Source organism: Pollicipes pollicipes, unplaced genomic scaffold (genome assembly GCF_011947565.3).
Source record: "Pollicipes pollicipes isolate AB1234 unplaced genomic scaffold, Ppol_2.1 Scaffold_3216;HRSCAF=3773_pilon_pilon_pilon, whole genome shotgun sequence".
Classification (NCBI taxonomy): Eukaryota; Metazoa; Arthropoda; class Thecostraca; order Pollicipedomorpha; family Pollicipedidae; genus Pollicipes; species Pollicipes pollicipes.
This window is the reverse complement of record NW_023596251.1, coordinates 5,211,986-5,230,608: the sequence shown is the minus strand read 5'-3', so window position 1 is coordinate 5,230,608 and position 18,623 is coordinate 5,211,986. Positions and strand designations below refer to the sequence as shown.

Here is an 18,623-nt window from a genome sequence, read left to right as displayed (position 1 = left end):
GCAAGGCTGCACAAGAAGCTAACCGTCCGGCTGGAGCTGGGTCGATGTCGCTTCTCCGGTACAACTGGTGGCAGGGGGAGGACGACGGCAGGGGGCCAGGATAGGCTCAGGACGTCATCCCTTAGCTCTGGACAGGAGTCTGCATACCATAGGGGAGGTATTGACGTCGCAGTCCTACAAACTCGGGGAAAAGGTCGAACGCAACGCTCCCGAGTGTGCACGCTTACAGGTAAACATTCTCGGACCACATGAATGTAATGATGCATGGTGTGCGGAGCCAGAGACGTATCCTCAGCTTCTCCTAACGGTGGAAGGCTCCTGTGCCGGCGCCCCACATGCTGAATACCTGCACGCATCAGGCACTCGTCTATTTTAGGTTAGTGGAAATACGACCGCTCCATAATCAAGCATACGCCTCGCTTGTATCATGCACGATTGAAAAGAAATCGTGACCGCAGTCGTTCACTTTATCGCCGGACTGATTGCACGGGCAGTATTCGTTGCGAATAATCGGCTTTGCCCTTTCTGATGACTGTTATAAGAAGGAGCGTGCTCTCAGGGATCCGACGGACTTTGATGTGTTCGGTCTGGGCAGCACGCGCCGGGTTTTACAGGGTGTCTGAATGCGTGTTTCCTCGATTTCGCTCTTTCGGATCCGATTTTCTGGAAGCCGGTGCGCAGGATTAGATCCGATACATTTGGAGATCGCTGGGACATGGCGCACATCTGGCTGATTGGAATCTGACGTTATCGAATTGGCTCATTCGGACCTAGAGCATTTTAACCAATATTCATAAACCTCTGCATGTGGACCATTGCACGTGTGGACCACTGCATCATATAGAGTTACCTGCAATCTGAGGACGGCTTCTGGCCATCAGAGGCCGTGTCTGTCACCACGAGGAGGCCCCTCCCCCCCCCCCCCTCGCTGAGCCGCGGCTGGCAGCTCCATCTCTGAATGGGCGTACCATTCCGTGCGACGACGCCGCCGTCCCGCCGGATGGCTGCCCGCCCAGCCGTATAAGCCGGCTGACGGCACGCCGACCGGCATCGCCTCAGTGTCGCTCTGCTGGCACGGGAGTGCCGTCCGAACAGTCAGCTGGGCCGACCGGCATCCTCTGAGTGTCGCTCTGCTGGCACGGCAGTGCCGTCCGGACAGTCAGCTGGGCCGACCGGCAGCAGAGCCCGCGCGGCGGAGGCGGGGCTCGCTGCAGCCGTATGGTGCGGCGCGTGGTCGCGGTTTATCTAGAGCTGGTGGAGATCGTCACAATCCTCAGCAGCTGATCGTGTGTCTCGTTTTGTTTGAATGGGTGCGGAGGAGAAGCTTGATATTTGTGATGTAGGCTTAGCATTGGGCCTGGACTTCATCTGATGGTTGTGGTTGTGCGTGCTTTCAGTGGTTTTCCCGTTCACTCGGTTAGAGATAGGGATAGGGTGGATAGGGTGGATCGGATAGGGTGGATATCGCCGGCGATGGTGGCTGCTCTTGGGACGTTGGCAGCGTGCGGAAGCTCTTCTAACGCCGGCGTCGGTCGTAGGTGGAGAAGCCGAGTCTGTTTGCTTCGTCGTCAGGTGCCGGGATCGAGATGTCTTCAAACACTGGGCCAGTTTGGCGCGTCATGTCACGAAGGACGACGCAGCCACGACTCAGCCGTGGTGCTCCAGGCGCAGAGAGGCTGGCCGTGACTCGACGAATACTCGGGCGCCGCATCTGCACATCAGAACCATTTGACATACAGTGAGCGTATGCGCCGACTGAAAGTAGTGCTTGGATGGGTTTAAATGGGAAAGGAATGATAAACAAGGGTTTCAAAAGAACAGACCGGTTGGTAACAATCGCTGGACAAGGATCCATTGGCAGAAAAAGCCAACGACGGCGGTGGCCTCACGCTGTGTCTGCAGCATATCTGCTTAGCTCTCGTCTAGTGGAAAGCGTTCGTGCTGTGCCTCGCAGAAGACGGGGATATATGGAATATGCGACCGTGCTGTTGAAATTACGTAAGTTGGACATCAAATATGCTGTCTTTTTACGTTGTCTGGGAAGCGTTACTTCACAGTTGTAGCTTCTGATCAATGAAGTAAAGCCTGAACGGGAAGATCCGATAAAGTCGGGCTAGTTTCCCCCAAAGCTCCAGGTTTAAACCCGCGAAAGACCACGATACGAATACTACAGCCTCCAGCCAGGCTTGATTATCCACGCCGAGCAAATCTTCCCAGCCGCTCCCGCCGCGCCTTCCTGTTTCCGAATCTGAATGGCCTCGCCGTGTCAACCCGTCGACGACCGGGCGCCAAGCCGTCCATCCGCCTGCTCTTGTTTGTGTGCGCGGCCAGCGCGCGTGCCCCTCCATTTTATGCAGACGGCGGCGAAGGCTGGTCTCCTACCCATGTGAACCTGCGCGGGCAGGCCGGCGCCGCCCTCAGCCGGCCTGCCGCCATCCATGAATATCCAACGCGGCGGCCGGGCCGGCGCGTGGGCTGCGCCGCGCGACCGGCCCGTGACCTGGGGTCAACAGTTACGCACGGCGCCCGGCTGGGTCACTGGAAGGGTCAACAGTGGGTCAGCGGACGGGTCAACGCCGCGGGTCGGTCGGTGGCGGAAGCGGCGCCGCCACCGCCGCCGGCGCCCCCGATGGGCCTTTGTTGCGGGCGACGCGACTTTTTGCCCGAGCGCCGAGTCCGGCGGGCCGCCGGCTGCGGCGGCCGACGGTGATTGCTTTCGTGGCCTCGGAAAACTGGTGATCGCGCCGCGGCTCGCTTATTACGGACGCATGGTTTCGACGGCGCCGAAATCTGAATGCGCCTTAATCTGGCGCGCCGCGGCCGGGGCGCTTCCTCTCCCACCGTCGGCGAGCTGCGGCGGTGAGAGCCGTCCCACCATCGGCGAGCTGAGGCGGTGAGAGCCGTCCAGGCGCGGCGAGGTGAGGCGGTGAGAGCCGCCCCGGCACGGAGGCTCGCGCGCAGCTCAGCGGTCACTGGAGCGGTCGGCTGCGGATTAGGGCTGGAGGAGGGCTGGGGGCCAGGGCTGGAGGCTAGGGGTGGGGAGAGTGCTGCGGGCTAGGTCTGCGGGTTAGGGCTTTGGGCGAGGGCCGTGTGTTGGGTATGGGGGTTAGGGCTGGGGCTGAGCGTTGCGGTGGTTAGTCCTGTGGGTCATGGGTTTGGCGAGCGCTTTGTTAAAGGCTGTGATGTAGTCTGTGGATGCTTCTGAACCAGGCATATTCTCCAACAGCTAGATCTAGATATAGCCAGATCCGGCTTGGATGCAGCCCGAGTACGAACACCGTAGGAAAGGGCCGTAGTAAATCCTGTGGCATAGGGCGTGCGAAAGTTTGGGTCCAGGCTGTCGGAAAGTCCGTGGTTAAGTATGTGACAATGGCTGGTGGGGTGGGGCGTGGGGCGGAATGGGGTCTCGAGTGAGCGCTTCATTAGAGATCGTAGGTAAAAAGCGAAGAGCACGTCAGAGCTTCCGGCCGCAGGAAGCCTGCGGCAGTCTGCGGGCGTATGCTCGTAGCCGGCAGGCCTAGGACCTCAGCGAATGGGCACACCGGGGACTATCACGATAAGAAAGCCTGATTCCGAAGCCGTCGCCGGAGGACTGGCCGTGTCAGCCGTGGAGGCTCCGCTGGAAGACCTTGGTTTCGGTCCCACATGGCGCAAGGACTGAGCTTTGAAGCGATTTCCTCGGCGACTGGAAATGGAGCATCTATCGCTTGCAGAGATAACACGGTCTGCTGTCGTCAACTTTGAATGGCGCTAGTTTGTGCACTGTAGATTGGCTTTAGTGCCGGTGTCTCTCGCGATGGCAAACTCACGCGTCAGGTATTTGTAACTTGCGTTGCATTCTTCCACAAATGAGATACCTGTGTTATCTGCGTAAACTATATTGCTCACTCATTTCATGCCGCTATGCTGCCGGTAAAAACAAAATGCGAGGGTGGAACGAATATCCAGCGGTGCAGGGACGACATAAGCGCAGATGGCGTCAGCACTCGACTGCGTGACGTCCGTGACAAGGTTGTCACGTGACCTCGCCCCGCCGCTGTCAGCTGTCCGCTCCCACGGCCCGCCCCCTCTCCCACCCTCGGTCGCGTGGCGGGCGGGGACGGCGCCGGCTCTGAATATACGCAGGCGCCGCTCTCCGGCCCGTTACGTAGCGCCGCTCGCCGCCGTGTCGATGCTCTAAAAGCGGCCTTATTGTTTATGTAATCAAATTATCGCGCCTAATCACAGCAGCACATCGCCGTCACATGATGGATTACAAATTGCCGACGGGACCTCTGAACCCACGTCGCGTTGGTGTCCGTCGGAGTCGTCACAGCGTCGCACGGCGGAGCGCCAGAGCCTGGTGCAGCTGTCGGCTAGTGAAGCGCGCAGCTCCCCGTAGTTGGCATGGCAACGGACAGAGTCGGCCTGATTGGACGGCGGCGTCGCCGTCCGCGGCGTTCTAGAAATGCAGCCGCTCCGAGCGCGGTGGAAATAGCCGTCTGCGCTCGGGTTTCACCCTGGCGGCGCCTCGAGCGCTGGGGCGCACCCGCAAGGCTTTTTAACTGTCGTCGTCATATAAATGGTCTCTTGGACAGAGGCTTGGTATTACCCGCCGGCCCGGCTGGTGATCGCCGAGGGTACCGCTGGCTGATGGTCACCGAGGCGCTGCCTGATGGTCGCTGAGGGTACCGCTGGCTGATGGTCGCCGAGGGTACCGCTGCCTGATGGTCGCTGAGGGTACCGCTGGCTGATGGTCGCCGAGGGTACCGCTGCCTGATGGTCGCTGAGGGTACCGCTGGCTGATGGTCGCCGAGGGTACCGCTGGCTGATGGTCGCTGAGGGTACCGCTGCCTGATGGTCGCCGAGGGTACCGCTGGCTGATGGTCGCCGAGGGTGCCGCTGGCTGATGGTGGTTCAGCGCGTGCAGGCTGTGATTTGTATCGATTCCGGTCCGTAAACACGGTTATCTGACCCTGCTTTATGGCGGCGATCCGAAGCTGAGGTCATTCATGTGCATTGCCCCGGTGGAAGATTGGGGCCCCGGATTCGGGGGAAAGGACCTGGCTGGTAGCAGGCAAATAAGGACCGTCATATTGTCGTCCTTCATCATTGCATTTTGCACTCCCTTTCCTTTCAGCTAAAAACTTTGGTCACTGAAGAAAATGATCTTTTGCGTGAACTTGTCGTGAATATGCCTGTTCACTTCCATACAGCCGTTACAATAACACGAATTGATCCATCTGAGACGTCGATGGCGATAATAATATTATCGTTATGATATACCCTGGCAACTTGTTTTCGGCGCGCCCAGAAACGCTAATTAACAACAACCTGGCAACCTTTAAGTTATGAATCAGCAGCTCTTTTACAATACGAACGTGTGGTCCTAAGATACGCAATATCTGTTTTTGCATCCTCCCACGGTCCCCACTGACGAATGTGTTCTGACCCGGCGACGTGATCCGGCCGTTCTTTTTGTGGCTCCAGTAAGCCTCGTTCTCTTATGTCCTTGGGCCTCTTCTCACTAGCACGGTGGAGGCGAAAAACGCCCTTAGGAAAAGATGAAATTTGGAAAAGATTGATGTGAGCACCCGAACGCACTGCTCGGGACACAAACCATCAAAACAGCAGGATGGCTGCTGCCGCCTCCCGCCTGGGCAGGGGGGGGGGAGGGGGGGACTATGGTCCCTCCCGCCAAACACGCCCCGCCAGCCAGCGCTCGTCCTCACGGTCCGTCGGCGAGCCTGCGCTGGGGCAGGGGCGGGGGGAGGGGAGATGGGCTGTGGCCTCCTCCCATTGACTGCGCCCCACCGGCCAGCGCTCCCCGTCCTCCCGGTGCGTCGGCGAGCCTGCGGCGTGGCGTGGCGTGCAGCCGGCCGCCGTCCGGGGCTAATTGGGCGTGTTTAGCGCGGCCCTCCGTCAAAGGAAACACGACTGCGCCGCCGTATCTACACTCATCCAGACCGGCCGTCCATGCCTGGGCTGGAGCCGGGCCCGCCCACGGCCCGTGGTGAGCCAGCTGATGGGCCTCCCGCCCACTTACGACCGCTGAGGACTGCTTGGGACGACGGTCTCCAATGTTTGTTTCGTATTTGAACAGTACTGCGCAGTGAAATGGAAGCTTACGTTGTTCAGATTCGCTTGTATCGGCAGGCTGGCGACTTGCGTGGTGAAACATGTAGGCGAATGCGTAAAAGGTTGCAACATGCTCTCCAGATTCATGAGACATCTCTATTGAAGATTCGCTCCGTACGCTTTACATGTTGCAAATTTTTGCAAGCTCTCGGATGCTGTGTGGATGCTAATTCGGAGATTTGAAGACACATCACGCATTGGAGTGCGTTAGGTTTCATTCCACGGCAATTTCGTTAGGTGTCATTCCACGGCAATTTCGTTAGGTGTCATTCCACGGCGTTGCAGCACTAGACAGATGTACGAACATAAACAGGGCAAACACTCCCGCTGTTATGCACCTGTTTGGTTGGAAGGACACGTTTTAGAGTAAAATGTTTAGACTTACATTGAACAAAATGCACTTAGGTTTTCACGAGTGTCAACCTTTCTAAATAGGCGAGGATATGCGCCGACGAGAAGCAGCCATTAAAAGGAGCGAACTATCTCTCTCCCTCTCTTTCGCTTCCCCGCTGTCTTCCTCTCCGCTTCTTTTTCTACTTCGCCCTCGATAATATTCCCCATTCGCAGTTTGTTTTCTCGCTCTTCTTTCCTTTGTAGAAATGTGCGGCTGCCTGAACGGAAGTTCCAAGCTCTCGACGGCGCGCACTGTTTGGAAAGTGACTGTCACATTATCAGGGTCGTGATGGATGGCGTGCTCTCCGGGCATGCTTGTCCTCCTCTCAAATCAGACGATGACGCCTGACCCCGGCCGTCCCCTCCCACCTGTTTAACTCTCGGCGATGCATTGCATACCTGCCGTTGTGGGGCTTGAGCTGGATTGACCCCACTTCGCATGCCAAAAGAGGGGAAGTTGTGTATCCCACGTGCTGCGATGTTATTTGAACTGCATTGTCCCCCACTTTGTTCTGCGTGTTTAGGGCGATTCTGTGGCGCATTGTCCCGTGAAGAATGGGTTGGTTTGACTTGGCTCCGACACGAGCCCGCGTTGCCAGCGCGCTGCGGTGTTCTGACAGACATCAGTCCAGTTCGGCTTTCAGAACGGAATCAACAAAGACGCGACTGTCGCCCCCCCGGTGCGTGCCGCCCCACCTCCACACCAACTCGCACTGTTGTGTTCGCCCGACGCAGCCAAGATCGGTTTCCTGCCCCTCGATTTATACGAGACCTGTCTAATTATCGTGACCATTAGAAAGCGTGGTTCGCTGGGCGCTGCGCGTGGACTGTCTCCATCCGCGCAGTGGGTGGGTCGACTTACCGGCTATCGGGTGACCCCGGTGACCCGGCCAATGCCAGAGGTCACGGGGTAACGACCTATCGATGTTCGACTCCGATACTGGGCGGTGATCCAGCGATGTGGGCCGCGCCTGGCTGGTTCTCCCGAACGGAGGTGCCCTATGTCGTGTGATTGAATGATAGACGCCGCTAACTGCTACGCCGTTCCAAACAATGCGCCGTTTAGTGGTGCTGGCAAAATCGGACGATCTTTACGATGGGTTGATGTGGAAATAGAAACCGGTGCACCGTTGTCTCGCTGCCGATGGCATATTGTCTGAATACGTAATTGACTTGCATACGGTACATTATGGTGGGAAAGGTTGGGACCGCGGAATCATTTACTACCCAAAAATGAACATGCTGTTGCCATTTCCGTGTGTGTCGCTCGTTTGTACAAGCCTAGCCCCCTTTCTTTAAGCCGTGTCCAGAACTTTCCTCTCCTCCTCCCTTGCTGTCTCTCCTGCGCGCGCTCTCGTTTCTCGCTATCCCTCTCAAACTCGGCCCACCTTCTCCTGTGTGTTTCCTCTCGGAACAAAGGCTCGCTCGGCACGCCAAGCCCCCGCCACTTAAACACACACCAGAGCCGACCATCGGCGGCTGTGCAGAGCTCAGTCCACAGAGCAAGGTCGCATACCTCCGGCTATCGTGTTATTACTGTTTTTGCGTCGCCCCCCAGAAGCCGGACCAACACCAGATAATGGCCGCGGTCGGGCCGGCGCGCCTGGCTTTCCCGTCCTCATTTGCCTAGTGTCCTGCATTGTTTTATAGGCCGCGTGAAAACAGAGCCCATAATTGACCAATTGGCCGGCGCTGGGACGCTCGGGCCCGGCGAAGAATGCCTCCTCTGTCACGGCGAAGTGGCGACACCAGACGTGACCGCGGCGGTGTTACCGTGGTGACCTGCTTTAGTTTGTGAACGCTTTAGATTGCGAACGCTTCAAAAGCCGGGATACGGCATCAAGACGGTAGTTTTGTTAATGAGGAGATTTGTGACCGGTACTGTTAATGTTCGGCAGGTAATGTGATCGTTTAAGAGCGCGCGTTCCGCTTACAAATTACCGTATATAGATGAGTTCGCTGTGGTCTAATTTGGACTCGGGCTCTTGAATGGCTGCTTTTGTTTCCTTGCCTTTGGTAATTCGTTGTGTTTGCTGTTCTTCTGTCCGTGCGTGCATAATGCTTAGCTCAGGCAATGCGATTTGCCCGAAGCCAAACAGAATAGTCCCGTAACGTCATAAAATTATGCACTGCTGAAAAATTGGTTAACCTTTGGCCCCGAAATTCAACGTTACAAGCGTATCGTTGACGCCTTGGGGGTATTCTCGGCTACTCATTATCTGCATTTATGAATACGGCACTTTGGTGGCCGATATCACCATACTATGACCCTAAACATTGACTCCGAGTAGAATAATGGCTGGACTTGATGTTTGAGAACAGCCTGGGCCAGGGCTTTTACCACAGCTGTTCGTACCCTGTCCCCTATGCATTCTCCGCTCCCGTATGACCCGCATCGCGCCGGACGCCGCGAGCATCGCCAGCCTCACACCAGACATGCACACGTCTCGTCGGGGAGCGCTGCGGTGCTGCAGGAGTGGATTCATGGCTTCGAATTCTGAGGTATAACAGCAGAGATAGTGAGGGTCATGCGCGTGTGGAAAGGCACGCTCACGCCTGATTTTAACCGGTGGAGCACCCCGCAAAACTGGTGCGGTGCGGGGTACTCCTCGTCGCCAGCTGTCATGTGTTGTCTAGTTGACTTCTTACCCACAATGCACACAGGGTCATGCACGCGCATCTTACTGAACGCACTACGAGCGCAGATGTGTTCCCAACTGACTTTGCTAGCATCAGAAACTTCAGACATGCACCAGTCAGTGCATGCTATTCCATTCATAGTTGCCAGGCCTGCATCAGCCTGCACCAGCACTTTGAAGGACATGGCGACGGTCGGTCCTGCAAAATGTTGGGTATCTTGATCAGTCGTCTTGTTCCTGGGGCCTGTTTTCGGTGCTCATAGTTGCCAGGCCGGCTGGCGTCCGTGCCGCAGCAGAACCCGCGCCACTTTGTCCAAGCGCCGCTCCACGCCGCCAGCGCACCCAGCCCAGTGCGCTGCCCGGCCGAGCGCCACGCAGCCGCGCGACTGCGCAATCCACGCCGCCACCACAGCGCCATGGCGCACTTCAACTGTAAGCCGACAGCTGGCGAGCAAACGAAACGTTCGCACTGTTGTGACCGCCGGACGTCTGGCCGCAGGCTGGCGTGTGTCAGCGCGGCGGTGGCAGCTCGCTGGCACGTGGGCGCGGTCGGGCCGGTAGCGGCGGCGTCAGCTGGCCCTCTCGGCGGCAGGTCGGCCGCCCCGCCATACAGCCGTCGCGCCGGCCGGGTTGGGACGGTGGCTGCCCGGTCACAATGGCAGGAAGCGGCGCTGGCCTGCCCGCGGCGCACACGTGCGCGACTGCAGTCTGTCGCCGCCCCCGCCCCCCCCCCCCCCGCCCCACGCCCGTGCACCCTCCCTCCTCCTGGCGGCGCCCCAGGGGCGGCAGCAGTCGCGGCGGCGCGGTTTGTTCGCTGGCGGTCGCCGCCGTCGACACGCTATCCGGCTCTAACCGACCGGACGTGGGCGCCATCAGCAGCTGAGCACGTGCGGCCGGGCATCAAAGGGCAGCAGCCGACGGCAGTGGCGCCTCCTCTGCCGCTTGAGCGGGGAACGAGCGGGTGCGGTGATGACCGCTGCCGGCGGCAGGTTACGTGACGCGCGCGCCAGCTGCGCCATCCTCCCTGGCCCCAGCCGGTCGGTCAGGGGGTCGCATCAGACAAATCTAGCGCCAGTGATGCGCCGCAAAGCGCGTGCCGGCGCGGCTGACACCGTTTCATTCGCGGAACGCATTGGGAGCGCGCGCGCGCGAAAGCGCCGCGGTAATGACGCCCGGTCGGACTGGGCTGGCGTGGCGGGTTTCGCCTGCGGTTGCAGCTGCCGCCGCCGAGCGAGCCAGAGAGTTCGACGATGGCTTGTCTACGACGGCGGAACAGTTTGGAGTTCCTGTGCGCCGAGTGCGTGGGACGCTCGTGTCCGCGTTGGCGCGCTCTGGTCAGACAGTTGATGGCGCCTGGTGGGTCACCTGCGATGTTGGAAGCTCTGTTCGGTGGACGGTCGTGGGCATCTCGTCTGCCTGATGGATGGTGCCGCCTTACACCCCGCATCTGCCCAAATGTCCTCCCATTGTTCGCGATGCAGTCCGGATGCGCGACCTTTGACTGATGAGACGCGCGCGCGCGCGAGCGCCCCACTTCCCGTGACTTAAGCGCGGCATTGCGTGATGCAAGGCGCTTGGTCGTCAGCACATCTCCACTGCGTCATTTGTTAGTGGCTTATTTGCGTGCGCGGGTGCGCACGCTGCTGATGGAACGCCATAGAGCAGGATCTGGGCGTCAGGCTTCGTTTCCTGTCTCGAAATTCACGCCCTTCAAAATATTGTTTTGTTGTTGGTTTGGAAAGCGTTGTCATTTATTGTAGGCGGCAACGTCTGCGCAGTCTGATTATTTCAGGGAGGTCTTAATGTCGGTTGTGCAATCTATTTCTTCGGTTCCAAGCAAATTATTATTTGGGCTTAAGCAGGCACGTACGTGCCAGTATGGACGCCAATTCTGTTCGTGAAATACGAACAGCTTTTGTGGGTTACGTGCCACGAATCCTTGACCAAATAACTATTAAAACGTATGTCTCCATCTGTTTCATACTTTCATGGCATTCGCTTGCAATTATATAATTACCATAATTGGTACTTCGGGGTGCATCAGTTTGATAGAGCAAGTTATAGCCCCATACATAAAATTTGATGGCCTTAAAATCCCCTGATTCATTTTCACTTGGGATGGGAATGAATGGCTTTAGTGGCCCTTCACTGTGTAGCCCTAAGCCGCATCGTGTCTGGCGATTACACGCCTGCAGTCATGAGTTGATTTATAAATTGGAAAGACGCCAAATGCTCACCATGTACCTGCAATATGATAACGTCTTTTGTATTGTTCTGCAGTCGCGTTCTCCATAACTTCGGTCGTGAACAGTTCCTTTATTCCTAGGTCGCTTCAACATGCCGTCTCGCCTTCACTGGCTGATGCCTCTCCTGGTATACCCATGCCCCTTGTTAGAGCCCGGAGCGGGCTCACAGTCAGCTTCCAGACGCTTGCCACATCCGCTGGAGTGCCGCCCGTTTGCCGCCCAGTGCGGCTCAGCCGTGCCTGCCGCGTGACACGCGCTCGTCCGACTCCCGCCCCGGATCGCCGTCATGTAACACGCTGTGTTCACGGCCGTCTTTGCCTTGTGCGCCACACCGCCCAATATTGTTCGGTGTTCTCCGCTGCTCGGTTACCCTCGGTGACTTCCCTGGCTCTCTGCTACCGCTCTGTGTCTGTCCCCCCGCTTTCCCGTTGCTGTCGCCAAGGTTGTGAGGCCGTGCCTGGGCCGCTTCAGCGTCCGCCGTCCCCAGCAGCTGTGCCGCTCCTGACGCCGCTCTGCTGTCGTGTTCCAGTGTCGTCGGTCCTGCAGCGCACCGTCAGTCTGCGCCGCAAGATGCGGGGCAAGACGCGCGACGAGGGCCTCAAGACAGGCTGGCTGTATCGCGGCCAGCGGGGCGCCCTCTACGACACGGTGCCGCGGCCGCGCTCCGCCGACCTGGCGCTGGGCCGCGCCGGTCGCCGGCTGCCCGACGGCCGCACCGTGCTGCCGCTCAGCGGCCAGTGGGACAACCACGCGACGGTGCTGCCACCCGACAGCGGCGGTGGCAGGTACGCGGCCGTCAAGGTGGCTGTTGGGGACGTGCAGCGCTCCGGGCCGGTCTCCGTCAATGGCACCGTGCACTGCGCGCCGGACGCGGTCTGGATCGGCCCCCCGCAAGACGCGTGGCACGGCGGCGACAGCTATGACCGCAGACCTAGCGCCACCTATACTAATGACGGCAAAGATATCTATAATCACAATGGTGGCGCTATCTACTCGGACTCGGGCGCCACCACGCAGGTGTACGTGAATGGTGTGCACGTGCTGTGCATGAACGACGGGCCGTACAACGAACGCAACATCGACGAGGAGATAGCGGCGCGCGCGCGCCGCGAGGGGGAGCCGCCGTACGCGCAGCCGCGCAAGCTGGCCGAGCGTGACGCGTGCAACAACTGGATCCCGGCCGCCGACCCCGAGCTCCGCGCGGAGACTGGCTACTGCGTCATGGTCCGCTCGCCGTGCCCGGCGTACCGGCCGCCGCCTGAGGTGACGCCACACCCGGTGGAGGTGACGTCACGAAAGATTGAGTCGACGTCACGCTTCTCCGAGGTGACGCCACACATCAGTGTGACGTCACACCGCGCCGAGGTGACGTCGAGCTCGGCGGACGCGTCGCCGCGGTCGGCGGCCGCGGAGCCCGGCCGGCCCGAGAGCTACGCCTGCCTGCGCCGCAGCTACACCAACTTCTACACGGAGGAGGAGCTGCGTGGGCTGGACAGCTCCGACCGAGACACGATGCCTCGGCGGTCTGCCGCCGACGGCGCGCCCCCACGGCGGCGCGCCGCCGCCACCTCCGGCCGCTGGAAGACGCGCGTCAAGGACGAGAGCTACGTGCGACGCAAGGCGCGCAGTCGCAGCGCCGAGCCGTGCGACGCCGGCAGTCCTGCCAGGTGAGCCGGCGCTGACTGCGGCTGGGCTTGGGCTGTGGGGAATGATCTTCGCCAAAACCACAAGCAGGCGAACGGAGTCGATGCTTACCGGCGTAAATCGTTGTGAAGCTCAGTTGATGGCAGCTACGCCCCCAATACTTCCAGGCTTTACACGAAGCCGAATCGAGGTTAAGGAAAAAGTGGATGGGGAAAGGCAAAGTAACAATCCTCATGATTCAACTATCAGCTCATGGGCTTGTTTTGATGGTCAAGTGCTAACCTGAATGGATATTAGATAAGCAGATTTGGAGCGCGCTTCTGTTCAGCCGTGCCCACTGACCGCTGCTCACTGCAGCTGCCGTCGGCCATCTCACGGATGGCTGTCTTGCTCGCCGTCTGACATGGTGTGGGTCCGTGTTGTTGATCATTGTCCTCTCGCTGTCGGCCGCTGGTGCCCATTGACACTGAGTCGGTGGTCGGCAGGAGCAGGGTCGAGGAGCACGGACCGCTGCGGCGAACACGGAGGAGGTCCGGGTCGCTGGAGCCCTGCGAGTGCTCGGCATGCTCCGACGAGTCATTCGACTCAGGTGAGTCCGTCAGGAGTCCGATCCGTGCTGTTATTCAGCGGGAGGGTGCTGCGTCGCGGGACCCCGTGGCCGTGGCGCCTCATTAAATTGAAGGGACGGAGGAGCGGCGGAGTCTTTACCCTCACCGAATGGGCTAGTCATCTACCAGCGGCTCCACAATGACAGGTAAGCCAGTGTTAAGTGCATGAGGGAGTGAATGGTAAAGATGCAGGGTTGGCTGTCGCCCGGATCTGGCGACCAGACATGTTCTTAGTACATACGGCAGTGCCCGACAGTGAGCCCTTAAGAGCGATATCCAGCCCTGTACTACACAAGGCTCGAGGCTACACGGGTGCAGCGCTGCTTGAGAGACTGACAGAGGCCAATCAGGATCTGAGCTTATAATCCGACTAGGAATCAAACGAAGTTGGAATGCGTAAGGAATAACATTCATTTTGGTGTTACGACTAAAAGAAAGGGCAAAAATACCGCGTTGGCAACATGAAAGATACCCCAAAGTCCTCCATAGGATACACTCATATATACAGCGCGTATATCAGTACAGCAAAAACAGCTGAACAGTAAATCCAGCAGCACAGTGGCTGCATCATTTGAGTACGACAAAAATGTGCGGGGAAGAATGCACAAAATCTTCGAAGCATCGAATTCGCTAAATGATCGCGTATCTCTGTCTTTACGCCAGACATATCAACTTCCATCCTTTTCCTTACTCACTAGATGGCAGTAAATGCTGACCTGTCTTGCCTGAAGATGCGATGATATAATTACGACGGGCCCCGGCTGGCGTTGCGTTGGAAACCGGTAGCTGTGATCTAGACGGGTGGTGGGCTGTGATTGCTGCATAAGCATAGGCTATGCGGTATGCGATCTTGATATCGGCGTCACGATGGCGGCCTCATCCCCGACGCCGCTCTCCGCACCGATGTTGTGCCGGACCTTGCTCTGAACTGGCGACAGACAATCAAGGGTGATAATTGCCGGGGTGAGAAAACGTTTTCAGTTCGAGTTGAGACACGGTTTAAGGGAGACAACGCGAAAATTGTCGTAATCGGCAGCTGCAGAATCACCGTTGCTCAAGCAAGCACACGTCTCTACTTCCACGTCCTCGTGCGTATCTCGTGCGATACCTGCCGGTCGCCAACCTCTCGTCGTCCATGCAATCGTTCCTGGCTGAATGGACGCAGCCACCCCCGACTCTCCCATCCATATTTCATTCGAGGGCTCAGCTTACCCCACTACGCGCTTGGGTTGTAATTTGTGGACATTCTGAAGGCTGTGGCCCGGCGGCGAGGCGGCGGATTCAGCCAGCACACCTGCGCCGGCCAACGCACGTCATCTGCATAGAGGGCGAGGGTCGAGCAGGGGCGGTGTCAGGTAAATTACGCGCGAAACAGAGGCGATGCCAGGTGAGATGTGCGGGGGAGCAGGGAGGTGGGGTGCCCGGTGACCGAATCAGTCTAACGCTGCTGAAGGGCGGCGTCAGGCGGGGTCAGGTCATACAAAAATAGCCCAGGCAGAGGCGTCGTCAGACGGGCGCTGTGGGGGGAGGGGGGGGGTCGTTATCACAGCAGAGTAGGGCAGGTGGTGGGAGCAGAAGCGTCATCAGACGGGTGCTCTAGTGGAGTGTCGTTATCGCAGGAGAGCAGGGCAAGTGGTGGGAGCAGAGGAGTCGTCAGACGGGCGCTGTAGTGGAGTGTCGTTATCGCAGGAGAGCAGGGCAGGTGGCGGGAGCAGAGGCGTCGTTAGACGCGCGCTGTGGGGGAGTGTCATTATCGCAGGAGAGCAGGGCAGGTGGTGGGAACAGAGGCGTCGTCAGACGGGCGCTGTAGTGGAGTTTCGTTATCGCAGGAGAGCAGGGCAAGTGGTGGGAGCAGAGGAGTCGTCAGACGGGCGCTGTAGTGGAGTGTCGTTATCGCAGGGGAGCAGGGCAGGTGGTGGGACAGCCGTGCTGCCGGAGCCGGCACGGTCAGGGGCTCGCCGAGGTCTGCCATTCGGCTGCCCGCAGCTGGCTGGTCACTTGTGTCAGTCTTGTCAGTCAATACGAAGCCGCACGCCATGGTGTGCCAGCCGAGGGGGACTACTCTGGACGGGAGTGAACAGCGGCGGACTGCGGTGGACAGCGGGGGACAGGGGTGGACAGGGGTGGGTAACGATGGAAAGGAGTGGTCAGGGGTGTACAAGGGTGAAGGGGGGTGGGGACAGGGGTGGACAGGGGCGGCGTCTCCCAATAACAGACATACGACGGAGGGGCTCAATCTGTCGGCATCTTCCATTGCGCTGCGCACCTGACTTTCCTTCCTGAGGACCGGCGTGAGTCAGAGCAGGGCCGGTGCGTGTCGCGCTCACGTGCCTTCGTAAATGATCTCAGGACGGCGGGCTTATTTTAACGGCTGCTGACGTGCCCTCCGGCGCGTGTTTCCTTTGTAGACCCCTGCACTCAGGACTAGTTTGGAGTGACTTATATCCGCTGGGCAGGGCTGGGGAACAGAGGGAGCGGCTCAGGGAGCGGAGGGCACGGAGGAGGGGGGAGGGGGGGGGGGGACGAAGGGGAGGGTTCTAACCTACCGGAGCGACCAGTGCGCCTTCAGCAAACTCACGGCCCTGTTTTCCATTGTTAAACAACGTCCACACGCTTCACTGTGTGCTGCCGCATGTGAGTGCGTCACAACAGCTGCTACGCCTTGTAGTACAGGCATCTGTGCGTAACCAGTCACTATGACGCCATACGAGAAGCAGGAAGCAGCAACCCTCCAGTGAGTATTGTGTCAGTGAGGAGCCGGGCATTGTTGCTTTACATGGCAGCGGCCCGGCGTCCGACCACGGCCCCGCAGTGCCGTACTGCCTTCCGCCCGACCCTCCCCCGTTCCCCACCTCATGCCTGACTACTTATCTCGTGCCTGGCGAGCAGGCGAGCGTCCGCACCTTGTCTCTGGCGTCTTGCTCACCAGGTATGCGGCGGCGTCGCATCGCAGGGTGCCGCAGCGCGCCCGAGAGCACCGGCGGTGCACCGAGCGGCTCCCCGTGCAGTCCTACACGAGACGACACCAGCCCCCCACCCCCCACCCCCGCGGCCGCGCATTCCAGGCGGCCGGTCGAGCGCTTCCGCTTCATGCTGCGTGGGCCAGAGGAATGTGGAGCAGGAGTCGCCTGCCCTGCCAGGCAGCGGGAGGGCTGGGCAGACCTACAATAGTGAGCACATGAGGGGCGGAGCACGCAGCGGCAACGGCAGGGGACGGTGCTGCTTATTTGGAGATGGCCAGATGTCCTGTGTTAATGATGGCTGAAGGTGATGCAATCAGTCGCCTTATGTTTTTAGCAAGTATGGAGTCCTGACTCATGGTGAAGAAACGCCATTTGCACGGAGTTTTTCATCCTTAATGCGACCAGACCACGTGTTTGAGAGTTGTCTATGAATGAAGCTCGCCACACATGCAAAGGCTGGACTAAAGGATCTCTATTGTCCACACACTCTACTACTCATCTCAGCGTGTCACACACCGCTATTGTAGCTGTTCGACATTTCATTGCAAACAGCACGGAGGTGAGTGGGTCTTCGAGGCTTAAGGCCAGCGTTGGCTGAGGATACGGAACCTCAAAAGACGCTATTTGTGTAACCCATATCAGCCATTCGAAACCCCGGATTTAGAACCGCTCTGCATTTCCCATTAACGACGTTAATGGAAGCACTCTTCAATCGAACTCCCAAAAACTTCACCTCCTTACGATGTTCAACAGCTTGTAGGAGCGGTCGACAGCTGTGCTGGAAATCCGCGGAGCTCATTATACGTCCTCGTATTCGCGCGGTCCCTGGTGGTCTGGCCGGCGGCAGAGCTGGCGGACTGCGGCGACCGCAAAGTGGCGCGCTCTCTCTCACGCGCTCCGCGCCGCCTGTGAGTGCCGTCCGTCTTCCGAGGCCGCGGGCCTGCCTCGTCGGCCAGTGCCTACCGATGAGTGGTGCGCGCCGCCGAGGACGTTGCTCCTCCCTCACTCTCTTCCCCCTCCTCTTCCCCTCACGCCCACTCCCGCTCCGCGGCCGCCAGCCGGCGCTTTGTGCCGACGGAGCTTTGGTAATAGTTATGAGTTGTTTGTCGAGGCGTTAAACTGCTGAGACCATTCGAGTCGCGGTGCCTTGCGCCGGTCTTCGCTCTGATTCTTTTGCAATATTGTGGCAGCGTTCGGGATTCGAACGCAGGTCTCTCAGTCGGTTTAGTTGCTCAGCCGACCACCACTCCCGCACTCTCCCGCGGCGGCGGAGGGGGAGGGGAAGATCGTTGCGGCTGCTCGCGTCGTCCTCCTGGCTGCCCGGCGTCCGGCCTTGTGGCGGCCGGCTCTGTCACACTTTGTCACAAGCTTGTGTCACACTGGCACGTTTCACGGCGGCGGGCGGGAACGGTTACCAGCTAACCAACCACGTTACACGAACGATGCGCCCCACTAAGCTCTCACAACGCTCAAAGTGGCCAGGTTTTTAGCATTCTTACTGCTTTGGGGGGGGGGGGGGAGTTTCCCCTTGAGGACGGTATTCTGATGCGGCATAAACGCCATGTCGACGCTCCCCTGTCTGTGGGGTATTCCTCCAGCACTCCTGCAGCACTCCTGCAGCACTCCTGCAGCACTAGTCGCTCGCGGCTAGGCACCATCGTTACTGCCGGTCTGCCTCATAATCCCCGCAGCTGCCGCAGTCTGGAGAAATGCCAGGCTCGTTCGTGGCCATGAGAAAGGTCCCACCCACCCACGGAAGATAATGTCCCGGTACCTTTGTCACACCACCTTTTCTCAGCGTCCTCCAGTGGTATCCGTGGCGGGCACCTGAGAGGCACTTCAGTGTTGAAAAGGCACTGTATTCACGTTAGCTCGTGCAGTAATGGCGGTCTGCGATGTAATCACCAGCGAGGTGAGCTGCACAGCCCCGAGGCGATGCAATTAGAATTAAGAGCGCGTTCCGAACAACAGGTGTTTTCCGCCTGCCAGTAATTCGGGCTGCAGGAGTTGCGC

The 18,623-nt window shown here is 59.0% G+C and overlaps 1 protein-coding gene across 1 annotated transcript; it reads left to right on the top strand.

Annotated features, from left to right (window-relative positions):
- The first annotated feature begins 9,565 nt into the window (after positions 1–9,565).
- LOC119091047 (uncharacterized) lies at positions 9,566–17,522 on the top strand. Its single transcript, XM_037213766.1, has 5 exons — positions 9,566–9,581; positions 11,925–12,043; positions 12,134–13,062; positions 13,525–13,628; positions 17,458–17,522. Exons 1-5 carry the CDS (start codon positions 9,566–9,568, stop codon positions 17,520–17,522), a joined length of 1,233 nt encoding a protein of 410 aa, XP_037069661.1.
- Positions 17,523–18,623: the final 1,101 nt, after the last annotated feature.

What these genes read in the sequence shown, in the direction of transcription:
- LOC119091047 (XM_037213766.1), top strand. An exon ending in GGGGCGCCCTCTACGACACG is followed by an intron (nt 12,044 to 12,133) that starts GTGCCGCGGCCG and finishes CTCAGCGGCCAG; the next exon opens with TGGGACAACCACGCGACGGT. An exon ending in CGACGAGTCATTCGACTCAG is followed by an intron (nt 13,629 to 17,457) that starts GTGAGTCCGTCA and finishes GGCCGGCGGCAG; the next exon opens with AGCTGGCGGACTGCGGCGAC.